At 35.4% G+C, this 17,853-nt stretch overlaps 2 protein-coding genes across 5 annotated transcripts in view; one reads left to right on the top strand and one right to left on the bottom strand.

Annotated features, from left to right (window-relative positions):
- LOC591736 (phosphatidylinositol 3-kinase catalytic subunit type 3) overlaps positions 1 to 15,258 on the top strand; it is a 26,028-nt gene extending 10,770 nt beyond the window's left edge. Inside the window, exons 7-19 of the mRNA XM_030976944.1 lie at positions 125 to 196; positions 1,199 to 1,303; positions 2,033 to 2,311; positions 3,115 to 3,257; positions 4,177 to 4,285; positions 5,081 to 5,254; positions 5,727 to 5,843; positions 6,588 to 6,854; positions 7,605 to 7,739; positions 10,006 to 10,334; positions 11,483 to 11,573; positions 12,285 to 12,410; positions 13,019 to 15,258. Coding sequence (XP_030832804.1) covers positions 125 to 196; positions 1,199 to 1,303; positions 2,033 to 2,311; positions 3,115 to 3,257; positions 4,177 to 4,285; positions 5,081 to 5,254; positions 5,727 to 5,843; positions 6,588 to 6,854; positions 7,605 to 7,739; positions 10,006 to 10,334; positions 11,483 to 11,573; positions 12,285 to 12,410; positions 13,019 to 13,033 — 1,962 coding nt within the window. The 3' untranslated portion in view covers positions 13,034 to 15,258. The remainder of the gene's footprint in view (positions 1 to 124; positions 197 to 1,198; positions 1,304 to 2,032; positions 2,312 to 3,114; positions 3,258 to 4,176; positions 4,286 to 5,080; positions 5,255 to 5,726; positions 5,844 to 6,587; positions 6,855 to 7,604; positions 7,740 to 10,005; positions 10,335 to 11,482; positions 11,574 to 12,284; positions 12,411 to 13,018) is intronic.
- LOC577877 (kinesin-like protein KIF24) overlaps positions 14,703 to 17,853 on the bottom strand; it is a 35,104-nt gene continuing 31,953 nt past the window's right edge. For all 4 annotated transcript variants that reach the window (XM_030976942.1, XM_030976939.1, XM_030976940.1 and 1 more), the window contains one exon: positions 14,703 to 17,853. In XM_030976942.1, coding sequence (XP_030832802.1) covers positions 17,737 to 17,853 — 117 coding nt within the window. In that variant the 3' untranslated portion in view covers positions 14,703 to 17,736.

Genomic DNA, 17,853 nt, shown 5'->3' with positions numbered 1-17,853 from the left:
ATTGCTGTCCAAAATGCTTTTGACTGAGTTTGCATTGTGTCATTTCAAGCATTAGATACTACCATATAAGAATAAAGATGACAGATGTTCCTCTCAGCTTGACTCTTATCTTCTCACTCACTAGGATGCAGAGGAGACGATATGCACCAGAAACTATGCTGAGATTGTTTCTGTCCCGGACCCAGAGATGTTAATGGTGAGTCATACGCACAGTGGCATAGCAAGGGCTCTGCCATTGAGAGGGGGGGGGGGGGGAATAATATGTGAAACAGAGTGAAGGGAGGGTGAGATGAGTATTACATCCTTCTTTTTGTTTTGCCTGTCCCCTGTCCCTTTCTTTTTTTGCTGTTTGATTAGGGGCATGTGTTACCCTGTGTTAGAGGGTACTACCGCCTTCTTTTCATGTGGCCTTTCCGCCCTTCCTTTTTTCTCCTCCCTTTTTTCTCTCTTTCTTCTTTCTTTGCCAATTGGGTGCACTCATCCTCATAGCTACTTCACTGCATATATGCAAGTAAAGGGAAGAATGTTGTTATGTTAAGATTCACTTCATATTTAGAGCATGATCGTCATGGAATGTTTGAATGTGTAGCTACCATCATCCTCTGTTATAAGAAATCAGGATTATGGTAATGACAAAATATTTTTCTACCTATGTTGATGAAACTTGAATATTCTCGTGAATTATTGTATTTTTGTGATTGTGCTATATTTTGTTCTCATTATAATTGAAGTATGTTTTTTTGATAAAAGTGATTAGTGATAAGTCTCTAAGCAAGGTTAGCTCTCAATACTTCAATCTCTAATGCCTTTTTTCACCCATGACATGAGAATGATTGCTGTGGTTCAATTTTTTTTACAAAGTGTGCCCGAATATGCACATATCAGAATCTCCATGTTATCTTTCTCCAGTCAAATTGCTTCTGCATTTGTCGTGCTATTTAATGTTGTTTATTAGTCCAATTATATGTATAGACCTGTATGCTGTAATATACAGTTATTTTTTGGGACTTTTAATCACCATATTACACATAAAGATAGGTTTAATACCAGAGTGTCAGTACTCGATCCCTGTGCTAATACACCAGAAATAAGATGAAAGAGGGTAAATAAGACAGTAAATCTGCGTGAGAGAAGAGGGTTTGGTACTTGTATTTATGTTTGCATCTTTTAATATAACTATATTTCATTTTTTACCCAGGAAAACCTTGTTGAGAGCAAACATCATACCCTAGCTAGAAGTGAAAGAAGTGGACTGTCAGACAAAGATCTCAAACCTAATGCTTCCACCAGAGATCAACTCAATGTAAGTCATCTACTCTCTTCTACATTTAGCTATTATGAGACATGAGGGGCAGTAGGATTGTGCCCCCTCCCTCTTGGCTACGCACCTGTTTTGAGAGAGTATGGTAGCTTGCGAGGACAAAGCCCTCCATATTTTCTGATTTTGCTACTTTCGGACTTGGGTTCCTTGCATGGGGTTTTATTTTATTTGTTATTTTCTTCATACTCATAGCAGTTAACCCTTAAATGCCATGTTATTTTTAGGTTGATTCTACACATTATAACTGCAAACTAATTGATTTTTTAGGTGATTAGTACACTTAAAGGTAAAGACGAGTTTTGGAAACGCCCCCTCTCAAAAAAAGAAATGGAAGCTCTTATTACCAATCATGTGAAAGAATATATGTGATGATACAAATTTTGTCGGGAAACCGCCTACTAATTGACATATTTGGTAAATTATTATATCTATTTTGATCTGATAGATATTGCGCACATGTTGGGTAGTTCCCATATTACTATATACATCTGTCTGTGTACAGTGCTTGTAACTTTACCAAGACTGGGCCAAATTTCTTATCATTTTCATGATTCCAGAACCTTGCAGTTCACACCAATACTTATATGCTAGATGATCAACCTTTTCTGATCGATTCCATAACGTTTCATTCACAATGCAATCGCACGACCAGAACTGATCTTTACCTTTTAACCATACTAAATCAATATGGCTTAATTTTTAAATCTGCAGAACATTGTTGGTTATGGTCCTACCAAGCCCTTAACCTATGAGGAGCAGGACGTGGTGTGGAGATTCAGATACTATCTTAACAGCCAGGGGAATGCCCTTACAAAGTTCCTTCGTTGTGTCAAATGGGATGTACCTCATGAGGAGAAACAGGCCTTGGAGTTACTCCGGAGCTGGGCTCCTATTGATGTGGCCGATGCACTGGAGCTTCTCTCCCCTCAATTCAGACATAGAGCTGTGAGGAGGTTTGCAGTCTCCAGGCTCAGACAGGCCATTGATGAGGTATGTAGAAGTTGGCTTATAAGGTATTAAGAGGATGGGGAGGGAGGATGGGAAGGGGCAGGAAGGGAGCATAATGAGGTTTCAGGCTCAGGTAGGCAGGCCATTAATGTATTTTAGCGAAATGCTGTAGCATGTAAGAACGTGACTTTTTAACTTCAGAATGGGGGCAGTTAATGAGCAATCATTTTTACTTCATGAGAATTGGCCCCTTCAGAAGATCTGTGTCCAAAAAAAAAAGATACATCCTTTTCGTACTGGAATCCCGCTGCCAACTGAAACTACATACATAGCTCTCTCTTTGGTTATATTATGCAGTAGTTTTGTGTGTCTGTGTGGTGCTAGGTTATGTGGAAATTTGATTTAAATTTGAGTTTGAGTCGAACTGATCTAAAGTGCCCTAGAACTTCTACATGGTTTCTGAGATGTTCTTTGAAGTCCTTGCTGATAGCGATGCATTGCCTGTGAATGCACTACTTTTATGATAATTTTATATTTGTGGTAGATTGATTAGATATCTCTTGTGTGGCTCACTTTTATGTTTGAAAGCTCTTTGATATTTGTTTTCACTGGGACAGGAGATTGCCATGAGAAGGTGTGATGGACATACTTTGTACAGAGAAATATAGAGGAATAGCCAATAAATGCTTACAAGCAATATTAAGATGTGCATTATTCATTTGTTTTCAAGCAGAAAAGTGGTATACATGTAGTGGGTCACATGAGAAAAGAGAAAAGGAAAAAATTGAAACAAGAGAGGATAGTACTGATAATACAAAGAGATGTTTTATCCCTCTTTCATGCAGGAGTTGATGTTGTACCTTCTCCAACTGGTCCAGGCCTTACGTTATGAAGACTTTAATGAGATCAAAGCTGGACTAGAAGCTGCCTCGGCTAGACCAAGAAGCGAGTCTCACGTCTCTCAGGACTATCATGTGGATAGAGACAGGTTTGTAGGTTGTGCTTATTGTTAGGATATGCTGTAAACATTATAGCCTCTTGAGACATCACTAACGTGGTAATATGCTAAATCAGAAAAGTGAGTGCAGATTAGGAAAATGCTCTAGCAGCTGAGAAAGTTATGAAATTTTAAGTTATTATTGAACACACACAATTGGCAAATCTATAAATTTCCCTTGTCGGAAGCTGTCCATTTGTTTTGTCAGAAGAAAACTGATTGAGTTCCATTTTTATCCAAAGAAAATATTCTGTCATTCCTTTGACCTTCAAATATTATTGGACACATGTTTTCACTAACCCCCTCCCTGAAATAAAGTTACTTGTCTCCTTTGATCAACAAAACCAAGAGGACGTTTCATGAAGAATATTTCAGTATAAAACAAATGGAGAGCTGCTTGCAAGGAAAATTGTCTTTTTGCAGTTAATAATAATAATGGTGGCTTCTTATATAGCGCACATGTCCGTCATGTTGTGACGCTCCTGGCGCTGCCCCGATTATTACCCTGGCTTTAGCAAGGCAGCCACTGCGGCGCTCTAGCATTTCAAGGAATTAATTAGTTTTTGTTTGATTAAGTACAAGTATACAGTTTTAAAATTTATTATACTTTATCAGATTTTTTCACAAACTGTCTTTTAAAGCGTTTTTCTGCTTTTATCAAAACCAATTATCATGTAGGACTTCTTCTGTAGAGGGCATGCTCCTCTTTAAGATGTAAGGATTTCAATCTCATTATAACACTTTATCATCTTAAACCTGTGGAATCTTCATTCTATGTAATATGAGTTCAATCTCATTACATCACTTCATTATCTTAAACCTGTGAAATATTCTTTCTATGTAATATGAGTTCAATCTCATTATATTACTCTTCATCTTAAACCTGTGAAACATTCTTTCTATGTAATAGGAGTTCAAGTCAGAACACGATTCCCCACCCCCTAGCAGAAACACCGGAGTCCCCCACCCCTCCAGTCACACCTAGGGATCAGGAGCAAGGCAAGGATGTAACAGAAGAGGTAAAGACAGATCAAGCATCTTATCAATTCTTCATTTGAGCCACTATCATATGGGTCATTGTATTAGGTAGGACGGTAAGCTTCCAGTTGCCAAGAAGGTGTAAATTTAAAATTGTTTTGTTCATGCCTTTATCTGTACAGTGAGAATAATCAAACTTTTTAAATAAAACAGAGAGGGTTCTCTTTTGAAGAATTTTTTTTCCCGTAGGTCATAAGCATTCTGAGAATAGAATGTATTATTGGTGCATAAATGAATAATTTTTACATAACTTTCATGAACACATATCCTGTATTTATCTTGGTGTATTTTACAATTTTGGTACAAATGACCTTTATCTACCCATGTGCAGAATGTATAGATATATAAACTGGCTTATTGTACATGATCCTGTGTGAAAGAAAGAAAGATTGAAATATTTGATACAAATTGGACATGAATTCTGCTTTAAGAATAGAGGCAGCATAAACAGTGGAAACACATTGGACTAGCCGATCATTCCCATAGTTACATTTTCTTCACTTTCTATTATAATGTCCTTAAGATCTTACTATTAAGCAGATGATAACAATTTTATCTCTCTACCTTCCAGTGTAACCTAGCAACATTCCTGATAGAGTGAGCATATTGACTCACTAACTCTGCTGGTATCTACTGAACAAGATACCCATTCTTATGATACCTGCATCACTGAAATGACAGTTCTCAAATGAAATTCTTTATTTGAAATGAAATACAGTTAACCCTGTAAAGAGAAGAGATTCTGACATTCTTACATGTATCTTTCTACCTTCCAGTGTAATTTAGCAACATTCCTGATAGAGCGAGCATGCTGTAACTACACCTTAGCTAACTATCTCTACTGGTATCTACTGGTAGAGAGTGATGAACAAGATACAATCTCCAAGGATTCACGCATCATTGAAATGTACAAGACCGTTCTCAAATGCTTCAGTCAGTCGCTAAGCAAGGTTAGTTTTCAAAAGTCAATTTCTAAATGGATGTCATACCTTGATAACAAAATGTTTTATAAAGTTAAATCAGTTATACATGGGGCATACATCAAATTGATGTTCATCTTAGATTTGCCCAGTGTTTGAAAAAGTGTCCGGCAAACTAGAAAGATTTTGTATTGATATGCATAAATTGTAATAATTAGATACCGGTACATGTATATGGAAGTCTCAGATTTACAATTTGGTCATAGGTTTATGTTCAAATAATTGTAAAATTTCTAATTTTTTCTCTTTACACAAAATATCTAACATGCATTAATTCAATATATGTATGTTATGTTTACTTATTAAGTTATTTTTGTTGTTTTAAAAGTTGATACAAAACAACATTATATAAAAAATTGGACAAAAAGTCAACAGATATATTCCACAGGATATATTCCATATGATAAAAATTGCAAATAATCTTGTTTCCTTTGCCCATTAGGGAGGAAAGGATTGTGTTCACTATCGGTCACTCCTAGTCAGACAACACACACTCACCAATCACATTCTTAATATCATGAGACTGGTAGCTAAAGAGAATGGTAACAGAAAGAAAAAGGTAAGTGTGTTTCCATTTATTTTCATTCATTATATCAAGGCAATCCATACCAAACTTCACTCAAACATATGTATGTATGAATTGTAATCCAAATAGGAATGAATGTAGTCCTGCCGAGGTTGACATAAAGTAGTCAAGGGAAGAAGAAATAATGTAACAACCGTTGGAGATACAAAATATATACAAATTTTCGCTTTAAGCCTTTGTCAAGAAATTATGTATTTGTGCATCCAACTTTTGTGACTGCAGAAAACTATGTGTTTCTTTTAGCTAGAAAAGTATAAACCAATAAAACTATAATTTTTAAGAATCTGTAGACCAGAAGATATTTTTAGTTGACACTCGACCAAACCAATACTTGAGGTGCTAATGTTTTTCATGATTGATAATTGATACAGTTGGTTTTGGATTGAGTATGATAATTAAGGAAATATATATCAGCGATAACATTCTGAAAATACTTTTTTTCTGTCATTTCAGATGACCGTTAAAAAAAAGACTTTATAATATATGATATATGAGTATATATATATATATATGAGTATATGAGTATATGAGAGATATTTGATATTGATATACACATGTACAATGATTGAAAGATATTAGCAAGGAGTCTGTTGTTGAATGTTCAACTAAAATTCTTCTGGGTAATATTCACAATTCACAATCCAGGCAATCTTTTACCTCATAATGCATTGAATCATCCAAACTCAAATCTTAGGATAACACTTGTCTTTTCACTAGATTGAGCGGTTACAGGCACTACTTGGTGAAAACGATCAACAGTCAGTCAACTTCACAAGCTTTGACCCTTTACCCTTGCCTCTTCATCCAGAGGTCAAGGTTTTGGGTGTGGTTGCGGAGAAGGCATCCATGTTTAAGAGCTCCCTCATGCCTATCAAGCTCACATTCAAGACGACGGATCATGAGGAGTATGTAGCTATCTGTAAGAATGGAGATGATTTAAGACAGGACCAACTCATTCTTCAGATCATCACACTTATGGATCAGGTGAGGGGGGAAAAAAAAGATGAATTCCTTTTTTTTCAAAGATGCTCAATTCCCCCAATTTCAACTTTAAAGTTTCCATGTGCATTGTGAAACAGTGGACTTAAATTGGACTTGTTGAAATTATCACTTTCTTTGTGTACAAATCTTGCAAGCAGCGAAACTTGTGGCCCACTTGGAATTTATTCAGAATATAATGTGAAAGATTGGAAAGTGGTTAGTCAGGGTTGGATGGGAATTTATGATGAGGAATTTTCCTGATGGAAATTGATGGAGGATCTGTACATTATTATGTAACACCTGTATATGGTGCAGTCCACTCTTAGTAATTGATAAAACATCTGTTTTCTGGTTAAAGTATCACTTCTTGATGATAAGCCACAATCTTATGTCTCTAACACATTATTTTCCCACATGTAAACTGAAGATTTATAAATCTATCCTTATTTAATGTTACATGCATTCTTCTCTCAGGAAGAAGCGAGAAAACAGGAGAGGGCCAACAAGAAGAGGGCCATAGTGCACCATATTTCAGTTGACAATCATAGAAATTCATTACATAATATAGATTGAATGTAATCAGGATATATCATGAATAAAACAGGAGCTCAGCATACCACATGTTGAATTATACTTTTTTTTTCTCAACTAATACTGACTTCATGATCCCCATATAACCTTAATTTCAGTGCATTTGTAATGGTTCTACTAGATATATTCATTATAATTATAATTATGTCCTATCCTTTGTAGTTGCTGAGGCAAGAGAATTTGGATCTGAAGCTAACTCCATACCGAGTTCTAGCTACAAGCAGCAAGAATGGGTTTGTTCAGTTCGTTGACTCTGTAGCTGTGGCTGATGTGCTCTCTCAAGAGGGAAACATTCAGGTAATTGTCAACTTTCCTTTTAAGTTACAATTGCAATAAAGATTTATCTTGTAATTTCTTTAACCCTATTTAGCACGGGGGGGGGGGGGGGGGGGGGGGGGGGGGCTTTAGAAGCCCCCCCATCTTTTGAAAGAATTTTTTTGAAAATCGGACCTACCATTACAAAGTCACGTGTCTTTTTGTCTTTGCATGTCAGCCCGAAAATCGCTCATTTTTGTGATTTGTGTACAAAACATATGGAAATCTCATTTTTCAAATAAAGAGATAAAGCATTGTTTATTTGGTATTGTTTATAGTTTAGGTGTTTACTTTGGGTTCAAAATAGTTAAATTATAGTTGGAAATGAAATAAAACAACAAAAACAATAAAATACATAAGTTAAAAAAACAAAGAAATACATAAGAAATTATCAAAACAATAGATAACATAAGGAATAACCCTGGTTTTTCAATTTTTTGTGTTGTATTATTAGTCCAAATGGTCCAACAATTATATGTGTAGTGACAAAGAATGCTTAAATATGTATAATGTCTGATTTATGGGCAAAAATGTGAATTTTATGACCTTATTTGCATAAATATGCAAATGAGTGAATTTTTCAAAAAATTGAAATTACCATTGTATTTTATAAACTTCACTTGACATGTATGCAAATTTTTGCGGCGATCGGGTGTTTCACGGCCGAGATCATGGGGGGGGGGGGGGGGGGCCTTAGAAGCCCTCCCCCCCCCTGGGCTATGCAGTTTCAAAATAGCCCGGGCTAAATAGGGTTTTAAGGGAACCTTAATTACAAGCATTATGCTTCCAAGGTTTCCTCCTCATTACTGCAGATAATTGTTAGCATCATATGTATTTAATGACTTGCCATTACATTGTTTTTATTACTGTTGTATCAATCGAATATTATGTACATGTTTTGTTACCTTGTATATGCCTTACTTTGTAAATTCTTTTCATATGCAGTTAATGTGGAAATAAAACCTAAATAAAAAAAATTTATTACACTGATGATGCTATAAAAGAGTATAATGTTTAACAGACTTGAGCGCTATAAATATAAGGCCCCACTATTAATTATTATTATTGAAGAGATGAAATGTAACATCCAAAAGTATGTTTATAATCTTAAAATGCAAGCTGTGCTAACACAGAATAACACTTTTTTATGTGACATAAGGAAATGTGATACCAGTCCTAGCATTGAAATGGGGAAAATTGAATGAAGAACAAAATCAACACCATTCGACGCTATCGCTCGACTTGTCCGCTAAGTGTTTCACAAAACCGTCTTGGCAAAGATGAGAGACAACTTCCCTGAAAAGAGAATTGTTGTAACTCCAAACCCGTCATATCTTTTTTAGAATGCCATAATAAATCAGTTTAAAGATGGTGTATGGGTAGTTAAAATATGAAAAATTATGTTTGATTAAAAAATTATTTCTTGATCTACAAACTCTCACTTTATTCACTTATTCTCTACCACTCTCTTCAAGTTTACATTTTCATTTTTAAATTGAGCGTCATAATCCCATAAACCCTCCCGAATAATCCGGAATATGCCGTTTTTCTGGATTTTTAGGACCCCAAAATGCGGGATATCCCGGATTTTCAAAATTTTGAATTTTTTGTTTTTGTTTTTGTTTTTGTTTTTGTTTTTGTGTTGCTTAAGCCAAATGAAGCTTGTTTTATCATATGCTGCGATGTGAGAGTTCATGTATTGCATGCGTTGAAGGGCTGCATGATTGAGCAGCAAATTGGTATTCACTTTTTTGCACAGATTTACCGCATATTGCCAGTTACACTGCTGCTGCATGTGCGAACGCCTGTTATTAGGGTACAGATTTCTTAATTTCGAAGACATACTGTGCTAAAAATCTTAATTCTCATTTTCAAATGTTGGCAGGTATGGTAATGCAGGAGAAGACTATGTTTCTTAACATAGTATCACTTTCATGAGGTTATTGAATCAACATGGTTTTGTGAAACGGTTTGTCAGGTTCCCGACAACTCAGTAGATCACATACAAAGATATGACTGTCATGGAGCTGGTAATGATATTTAACATATGATGAATTATGCTTGATAATTCATGGTGGAGCAGTAAAAAACAACACAAAATGAAATGATAGCTTAACCCTACATTGAAAATATGCTATTATATAGAAGTATTGCATTGAGAATCTAGATTAAGAAATATTCCATCAAATCACTCTCATTTATGGAGTAAAACATTTATTACAGAAACAACTCTTCTTTGATTCTCCAGAATTTCTTCAGAAAGCATGCACCAAGCGAGGCAGCCCCATATGGCATCAGCCCTGATGTGATGGATACCTACGTTAAAAGCTGTGCCGGTTACTGCGTCATCACTTACCTTCTAGGGGTCGGAGATCGTCACCTTGACAACCTCCTCCTCACAAAGTGTGGCAAGCTCTTCCATGTAGACTTTGGGTACATCCTAGGGCGTGACCCCAAGCCTCTACCCCCACCCATGAAGATGAGTAAGGAGATGGTGGAGGGCATGGGAGGGGCGCAAGGAGAGCTCTACCAGGACTTCAGGAAGATCTGTTACACATCATTCCTGCATCTTAGAAGGTGAGTTGATGTCCTTTGGAAATGTTAACCTTGCATTGATGATAACTATGTCAAGTGTTGATGATGGTGATGGTGATGATGATGAGGTGAATGATGACGGTGATGATGATGATGATGGTGATGGTGGTGGTGATGATGATGATGATGATGATGATGATGATGATGACATTAACGATGATGATGTTGGTTATGATGATGATGGTGATGATATTGGTGATGATGATGTTGTTGAAGATGATATTGTTGTTGATGGTGATAATGATGATGATGATGATGGTGATGGTGATAAAAATGATGATAATGGTGATGATGATGATGATGATGTTGACAATGATGAGGATCGTGTCGATAATGAAGATTTTGATAATGAAGATTTTGATGTCAGTGATAATGACAATGATAGTGATGATAGTGATGATAGTGATGATGTTGATTATAGTGATGATGTTGATGATGATGATGATGATGATGATGATGGTGATGGTGGTTACAATGATGTTGGTGATGACGATTAGGATAATGATGTTGATACTGATGATGATGATGGTGACAAAGATGATGATGATGGTGATAATGATGATGATAATGGTGGTGGTGGTGGTGATGATGATGATGATGATATTGTTGATGATGATGTTGACAATGATGAGGATCGTGTTGATAATGAAGATTTTGATGTCAGTGATAATGACAATGATAGTGATGATGTTGATGATAGTGATGATGTTGATGATGATGACGATGATGATGGTGGTGACAATGATGCTGGTGATGAAAGTGATAATGATGATTACAGTGACAATGATGATGATGATGACGATTAGGATAATGATGTTGGTGATGATAATGATGGTGGTGATGATGATGATGATAATGATGATAATGATGATATTGTTGATGATGATGTCGTCAATGATGAGGATCGTGTCGATAATGAAGATTTTGATGTCAGTGATAATGACAATGATAGTGATGAAGTTGATGATAGTAATGATGATGATGACGATGATGATGGTGGTGACAATGATGTTGGTGATGATAATGAAAGTAATAATGATGATTATTACAGTGACAACAATGATGATGACGATTAGGATAATGATGTTGATAATGATAACGATGATAGTTTTGATGTTCTATTTTTCCAGACATTCCAATCTGATCTTGAACCTGTTTTCCCTGATGGTGGATGCTAGCGTGCCTGATATTGCATTAGAACCAGACAAGACAGTTAAAAAGGTCAGTCTAATCAGCATTGTTTGTGGGTAGGTAACATGAGTTTGGAGAAACTAATGTATACCGGTAGTGCATAAAAGTTAATTTATGCTGTCATTTAATAGCCTTGTATTACGGGTACGCATTACAAGCAATAAACCCTCCTTGATTCATTATAAATTCTGTCTGTACACCTGGGTCAAAAGCTAAGAGTGACAATTTCTGTAGTTGATGTGCCTACAAGTATTTGACTGTGTGGCTCAAAGATTTAAATAAAAGGTGGGTAATTAGTCAAAATTTCATGCGGTAAATTCCTAAAATGTGTCTGTGAGGAAAAAAAGAAAATAAGTTCCAGTTAAGTAGTTTTGTTGAACTCAAATTTTCAGCACTTCATAATGATATTCGTTTTTGACGTGGGGGTCTTGTAAAGGAAGATTGTAATTCAAAACATTCAATACCTAGAAACCTTTCAGAAACATGTTTAAAAGGGTTTAATTACTCAGAGTTATTAATGATATTATGTGGGTTAAATTCTGGAGAGAGATTTTTGTCTTTTGTTTTGTATAGCGCCTTGAGTAAGTTATTAGATAAGTGCACTTTATAGGTATTTATTATTATTATTATTATTATTAATTGCTGTAAAGAAAGATTGCATGCAATTTTCTGCATCATCCATTTCACACTTGTACAGATAATATTTAAATGAATGTTTATTTGTCTGAATGTTAATTCCAGCTCCAGGACAAGTTTCGTCTAGACCTAACTGATGAGGAGGCTGTTCATTACATGCAGACGTTGATTGATGAGAGTGTGGGGGCAGTGTTCGCAGCTGTCGTTGAACAAATACATAAATTTGCGCAGGTAAGCCTTTTGCCTAATTAAAGCAAAATGATTTACATCTCCATTTGTATGGTATTTTCAAGTAAATGTGGTGAGAAATTGATGTAAAGCAGTAGAATACCATGATTCTTCAACAAAATTACCCCACCACCATTTTCACATCAATTCATTGTTACATGTTCATCAAACCTACCAGTGTAATTGGGTCTCAACTGATCTATACCAAGATTCTTCATTTCACACATATACTACACTTGGAATAATTGACCCATGTGTAATCAGGGTTCCTAGCTATCATGTAGATCGAGGAAAGCCTAGAGAATTGTTTCTCCCTCTTTCCAGTTAGCGTAAAGTCAAGGGATTTTCTAATGTATCCCTAAAATCAAGGAAAAGTCAGGGAATTTCATTAGCTCCCAAAAGAAAGTAGTTAATTCTCTTATAATTTGTCCAGTGTCCAAACAGCATGTCCATGTTTCATACTGGACACAGATTGAAATAATGGTCAATTTTGAAACTTCAAAAGAGAAAAATCCGGGAATTTGTTTTCATGAAATGCTGCAAACCATGGAATTGTCTTCATCCTAAATGTCTCTCCCTCTCTCTCTCCTTCTTTCACTCATGCCATCTAGTACTGGAGGAAATAACCAACTCTGAAATGCATCTCATGATGAAATCAAGATGATCTTTGACAGTGGACACCATTGTTAGGAGTGATGCTTCTGCGTTGCCTATCTGAACCATATTTAAGAAGGAGCCTAGGCATCATTTCATGAAACCGTCTTAAGTACAAGTTCACCAACATCCCATTGAAACGTGTGTTAAAATTTAATACACATGTTTCAATGGGATGTCGGTTATATTGTACTTGTCGGTTGGGTGAAATGCTGCCCTGATCTGAAATATTTCCATGTTCCAAGTCTAGATGTCAATGCAATCTTCTGTTAAGGGCCTTCATGTAGTTCAGTGTGTACCATAAATCTCTGTGTATAAGGCGCACCCCTATTTTTGAGATTTAAACAAAAAACAAAAAAAAAAAAATTTGTTTTCCTTTTGCGTTTGCTTTTTTGCCGACACCAACTCAATGGTCCCTTATTTCAGCGTGCGGTCCCGTTCGGAAACCAAAGCCATGATGCAGGGAATTAGGAATAGAATAGTAAATGTTGTTTTTAAAACTAAAGATGACAGAAAAATTTTCCTCCCGAGTCCAAATCGAAATTTAGACAGGCTAGTTTTTGAGTGGTGATTCGATATACCCCGTGTTAGTGAGCTGCATGATACAGGTGAGTGAGCTGGAGACACAGGGGAGCTTTGGCCAGCAAAGTGCTTTGTGAAGGGGCATAATTTATCGAGACTGAAAAAAAAAAAAAAAAAAAAAAAACTCTCTTCCCTTCAAATTAAGAACGCAATTTAACTTAAATAGTAGATCCTATTCTTTATTTGCATTATGTAATTCATGTTGAGACACAGAGATTTTCGGAAACCACTAAAAAGTAGCATTTTGAGAACTCAAAATATCCTGTACCTGTGTATTAGGCGCACCCCCGACTTTCGATTTTTCCCCGACGGAAAAAAAGTGAGCCTTATAAACGGACATTTACGGTACTATAAGTTTATAAATGACAGGGAATTTTTTTTAATTTATCCTTGTCATCAGATTCACAAGGATTCATATAGATAAAAAATTCAAGTCTTTGCATCCAAAGAATTCCCTAGGCTTCTGTTACTTTCCTAGGTTTAGTGAGGCAATCAAAGCCTTGATTAGATTTAGAGAAAAAAGTGAGTTGAATGTGAAAGTAAAAGGTCACTGTATTATCTTCCTTTTGTTCTATAACTGCAGCTTACTCAAAATATTTTATTTGTAATGTTCATCATGCGTTTCCATATGCAACTCTTTCACGATCAGAAAATGTTTAAACCAATGTCCGCAGACCCTTCCCCTTTTGCTCAACCATTCTACACACACACTACACACATGGCCTCATCCCCAACCACTCCATTCAGTCAACACCTCCCATAATACCCTGCAGTATAACAAAATGTGTCTACCAGGAATGCCAATTTTAGGCAATTGCCTGAATTCAGGCCGTGGCAAATTATTTTCAGACCATAGTTTAGGCTTTTTTGTGTACAAAATAGCTCATTCTAGATGTTGTGACTGAGCAAATGTTTTCTGGTTACCTGTTACTGTGGGGACATATGCGAAAATGAGCCTCAATGATGTACAAGTCATTGGTGCTGGTTAAAGTTGATGATTAATGGCTGAGTACAATCACAACATGAGAATTATGAAAGACAAACATTTTGAGACAGGGGTCATTTTGAAACATCGCACACTTATTTTATTCACAAGTCAATAATATCACAAGTTGGTAGACAATTGACCATTTGAAAAGTGAAAATCAACGAGAAATGCATATTGAAGGAAGCTTGACATTACACCAAGGCCCAACCTTAAAAGTATTGTGGTTCATTGATCTAGGCCCCATTCCATATATTTTTTTTTTATCGATAACAAGTGTCATATTTCTTTAACAAATTTTCTCACAGCCAATGAAATGCAACGATTGCACTAGCTTGTAACAGTTTTTGTAACTCGTTATTTCTATCAAGTTTCATGAAAAGGTCATCATTAAATCAATTACAAATCTTGTTACTTGGATCAACTATAACTCTTGAAATTGAGCCCTGGCATTCACATTCCTGAATTACTCAATGGAAGCTGACATACTGGACATAATTGCACATGTATTAAAAACATAACTTCATATAAAGTCATTTGGAATGTACCATGAAAACAAAACATGTATATCATATAAATGTATCTAATGAGATTTATCAATGAATTGTAAAACATTTTCATGCCTGAGACTTTCGGATGTAAAAAATGTTAATTTCAGCTTGGTTTTAAGATCAATTTTCTTTTTTAATTCCTCTAACTTTTATGCATACAGGTACTGTAATTTTGCATTTTTCTGCTAATGAATTCACAGATTTATTATCTATCTGACTTTTATTTTGCATCTATTGAAAATGATTTCAGCTTAAAGAAATCTTTTGCATATTTGGAAGTTAATTTTCAGAAAATATTATTTACCAAGTCATTCCATTATCACATGTTTATTCTTCACTGTATAACTAACAAAGATTTGCACTTGGGTCATAAAGCTGCATACTGTACATAACACAATCACACTATGGAAACTTTCCTATTAAACATTACCACAAACAAAATATACAGATCATACTCAACCATCTAAAATAAATATTCACAAATGGCAAGAACATATATATATATATATAAATCGTACAAAATCAATAACACATCAAATGGCAAGCACTCTTTAGTTTTCAACCCTTAGTCAGATGAGCTCCTCAAAGTGTATCATATATTTAAGGATCATATGGACTTCACATAAAATCCAGGTCTACTCTTCAAAACAAGTGACAATTTCATTACTACAAGTACATGTAATGACTTGGGAGAATGTGTGATATGTACTATGTGTCAGTGCATGCCCATATCAGTTCATGTCAAGTTGGCACATTATTTCTTGTTTGTTTGACTTCTTCAGTACATAGTCAATGACAAAACATTGGATTGATATTATGGAAATGTAACTACAGTATATAGCCTACATGTAGTTTATTTCTTCAGGCTCAGATTGGGCATGAATTTTTAGAGTGATTTTATTTAAAATAATTTATCATTTAACTAAAGAAAACTGATTTATTTCTATAATAGTAATAAATATGAAGTGTTATCATCAAGTGATTGTCTACAGGCTGTTCACACTGAATGTGGAACCCCAACATTAGACAAACCTAAGTATGTATGCATGTATCACAGCCTCACGTGTTACTAAATTCAGTATGAACGAATGCATTCTGTGCAAAATATTATTTATAATATTTATTCATATTCATTAAGTGATATGTAAAGAAAGACTGAAGCTGTGATACAATTGAGAGACAATGGCGATTCAGAGTGAAAGCACATCAGTTACCTGAATTCAACATAATATAGAAAAAGATAGGCAGTGTGTCAGCATTCACATCACATTATACGATCCTCATGTAATCCATTTTTTGAAGAAATGGAAATTATATTAGAAATCTGAACTAACATCATAACCCTGATTTACAAGTAGGTTATAAATGATATAATATACTAACTACCAGAGTTTTAGTGCATTTCTAGTCAGAATAAAAGCACAATCAGCTTCAAATCGTAAACATTTGCACCACTGGTCTGTCATCACTACCTTTCTGAGCAGATTTAGATTTTATTATGACTGATTGTCAAGTGTGCTGTAGGCTTCATGGACAAAAAACAGGCTAGCAATATGATGTACATGTATCAAATATACAAAACTTTGAAAAGGCAGTGAGTATATTTAATAGGGCTATCTACTCTCCAAACAAAACAAAGATTTATTCTCGAACGTATAAGTTCGTCAACATATGCCATACTAAACTGACATTCGCTTTCTACTGGATACTCATTAAACCCCAGGGTGGAGAGGAGTAGACAAAATGCCTTGCTCAATGACACAAGTGCCATGCCAGGAATCAAACCCACGACCTTTGCATTCTCAGTCGACTGATTAGACCACTTGACTACATTACACTTCCAAACTCCCCCTGTAAATGACGGCATATGCAAACGAGGCTTTACTGTAGGAGCTGCATAGAAATTGTGTTGCTACAAGTCAATGAAGTCATTGAATCTACACGTGTATCATGAGAAAGTTCTTCCATTACATTGTACATAATCTGTAATTTAGTATTTCACTCAAAGGATCAGCTATTGTAGTGCTGAGCAATAGTGATTACACAGCTATGGCACTTCAAATATAATATGTAAACATGTACTTCTAAACAAACTCAATGTAGCTACATGTTACATATAATATAAGCAATTTATATGCCTTTATTTGATGTACAAGACTGTGCAATTATTGAAATAAATATAAAAAAGATGCATATACACGGTTGTGTTCACTTGCACTTCTTGTGTGTTTCAATGAGAAAGACTGAGAGAATACTGTTTAGTGGCACTAGGAGAAGAAAGCAAGATTACATGCATGGAAGCAAAAGTACTACTTATTTATAAAAAAAATTGTTGATACATATTAGGGGAATATCAATCCTCGTTAAATTTGCCATACAATATTTTTTTCACTTTATTCCTACTTGCAAGTATTAACCCTTTAATTATTAAACTGTCATGTGTAGTACTTTTGTACGGGTTGATCAATTCGGGTTATATATTGTATCTTATATTTAGACATTCAATCAATCAACTAGATTGGTTGCATTCATATCAATATTGAAGCCACACCCCAGTCTACTTGTTCGGTGTAGAGCACCTTGAGAATGAGTTCAACTGATCTCTGAATGTATCCAGACACCAAACATGACTGTCTAGTAGATCTCCTGCCTCAGACATGTACGACTGTACATC

The sequence above is a fragment of the Strongylocentrotus purpuratus genome, unplaced genomic scaffold (assembly GCF_000002235.5).
Source record: "Strongylocentrotus purpuratus isolate Spur 01 unplaced genomic scaffold, Spur_5.0 spur5_scaffold_9, whole genome shotgun sequence".
Lineage (NCBI taxonomy): Eukaryota > Metazoa > Echinodermata > Echinoidea > Camarodonta > Strongylocentrotidae > Strongylocentrotus > Strongylocentrotus purpuratus.
The sequence above is the reverse complement of the archived record's forward strand: the minus strand, read 5'-3'. Positions and strand labels throughout refer to the sequence as shown.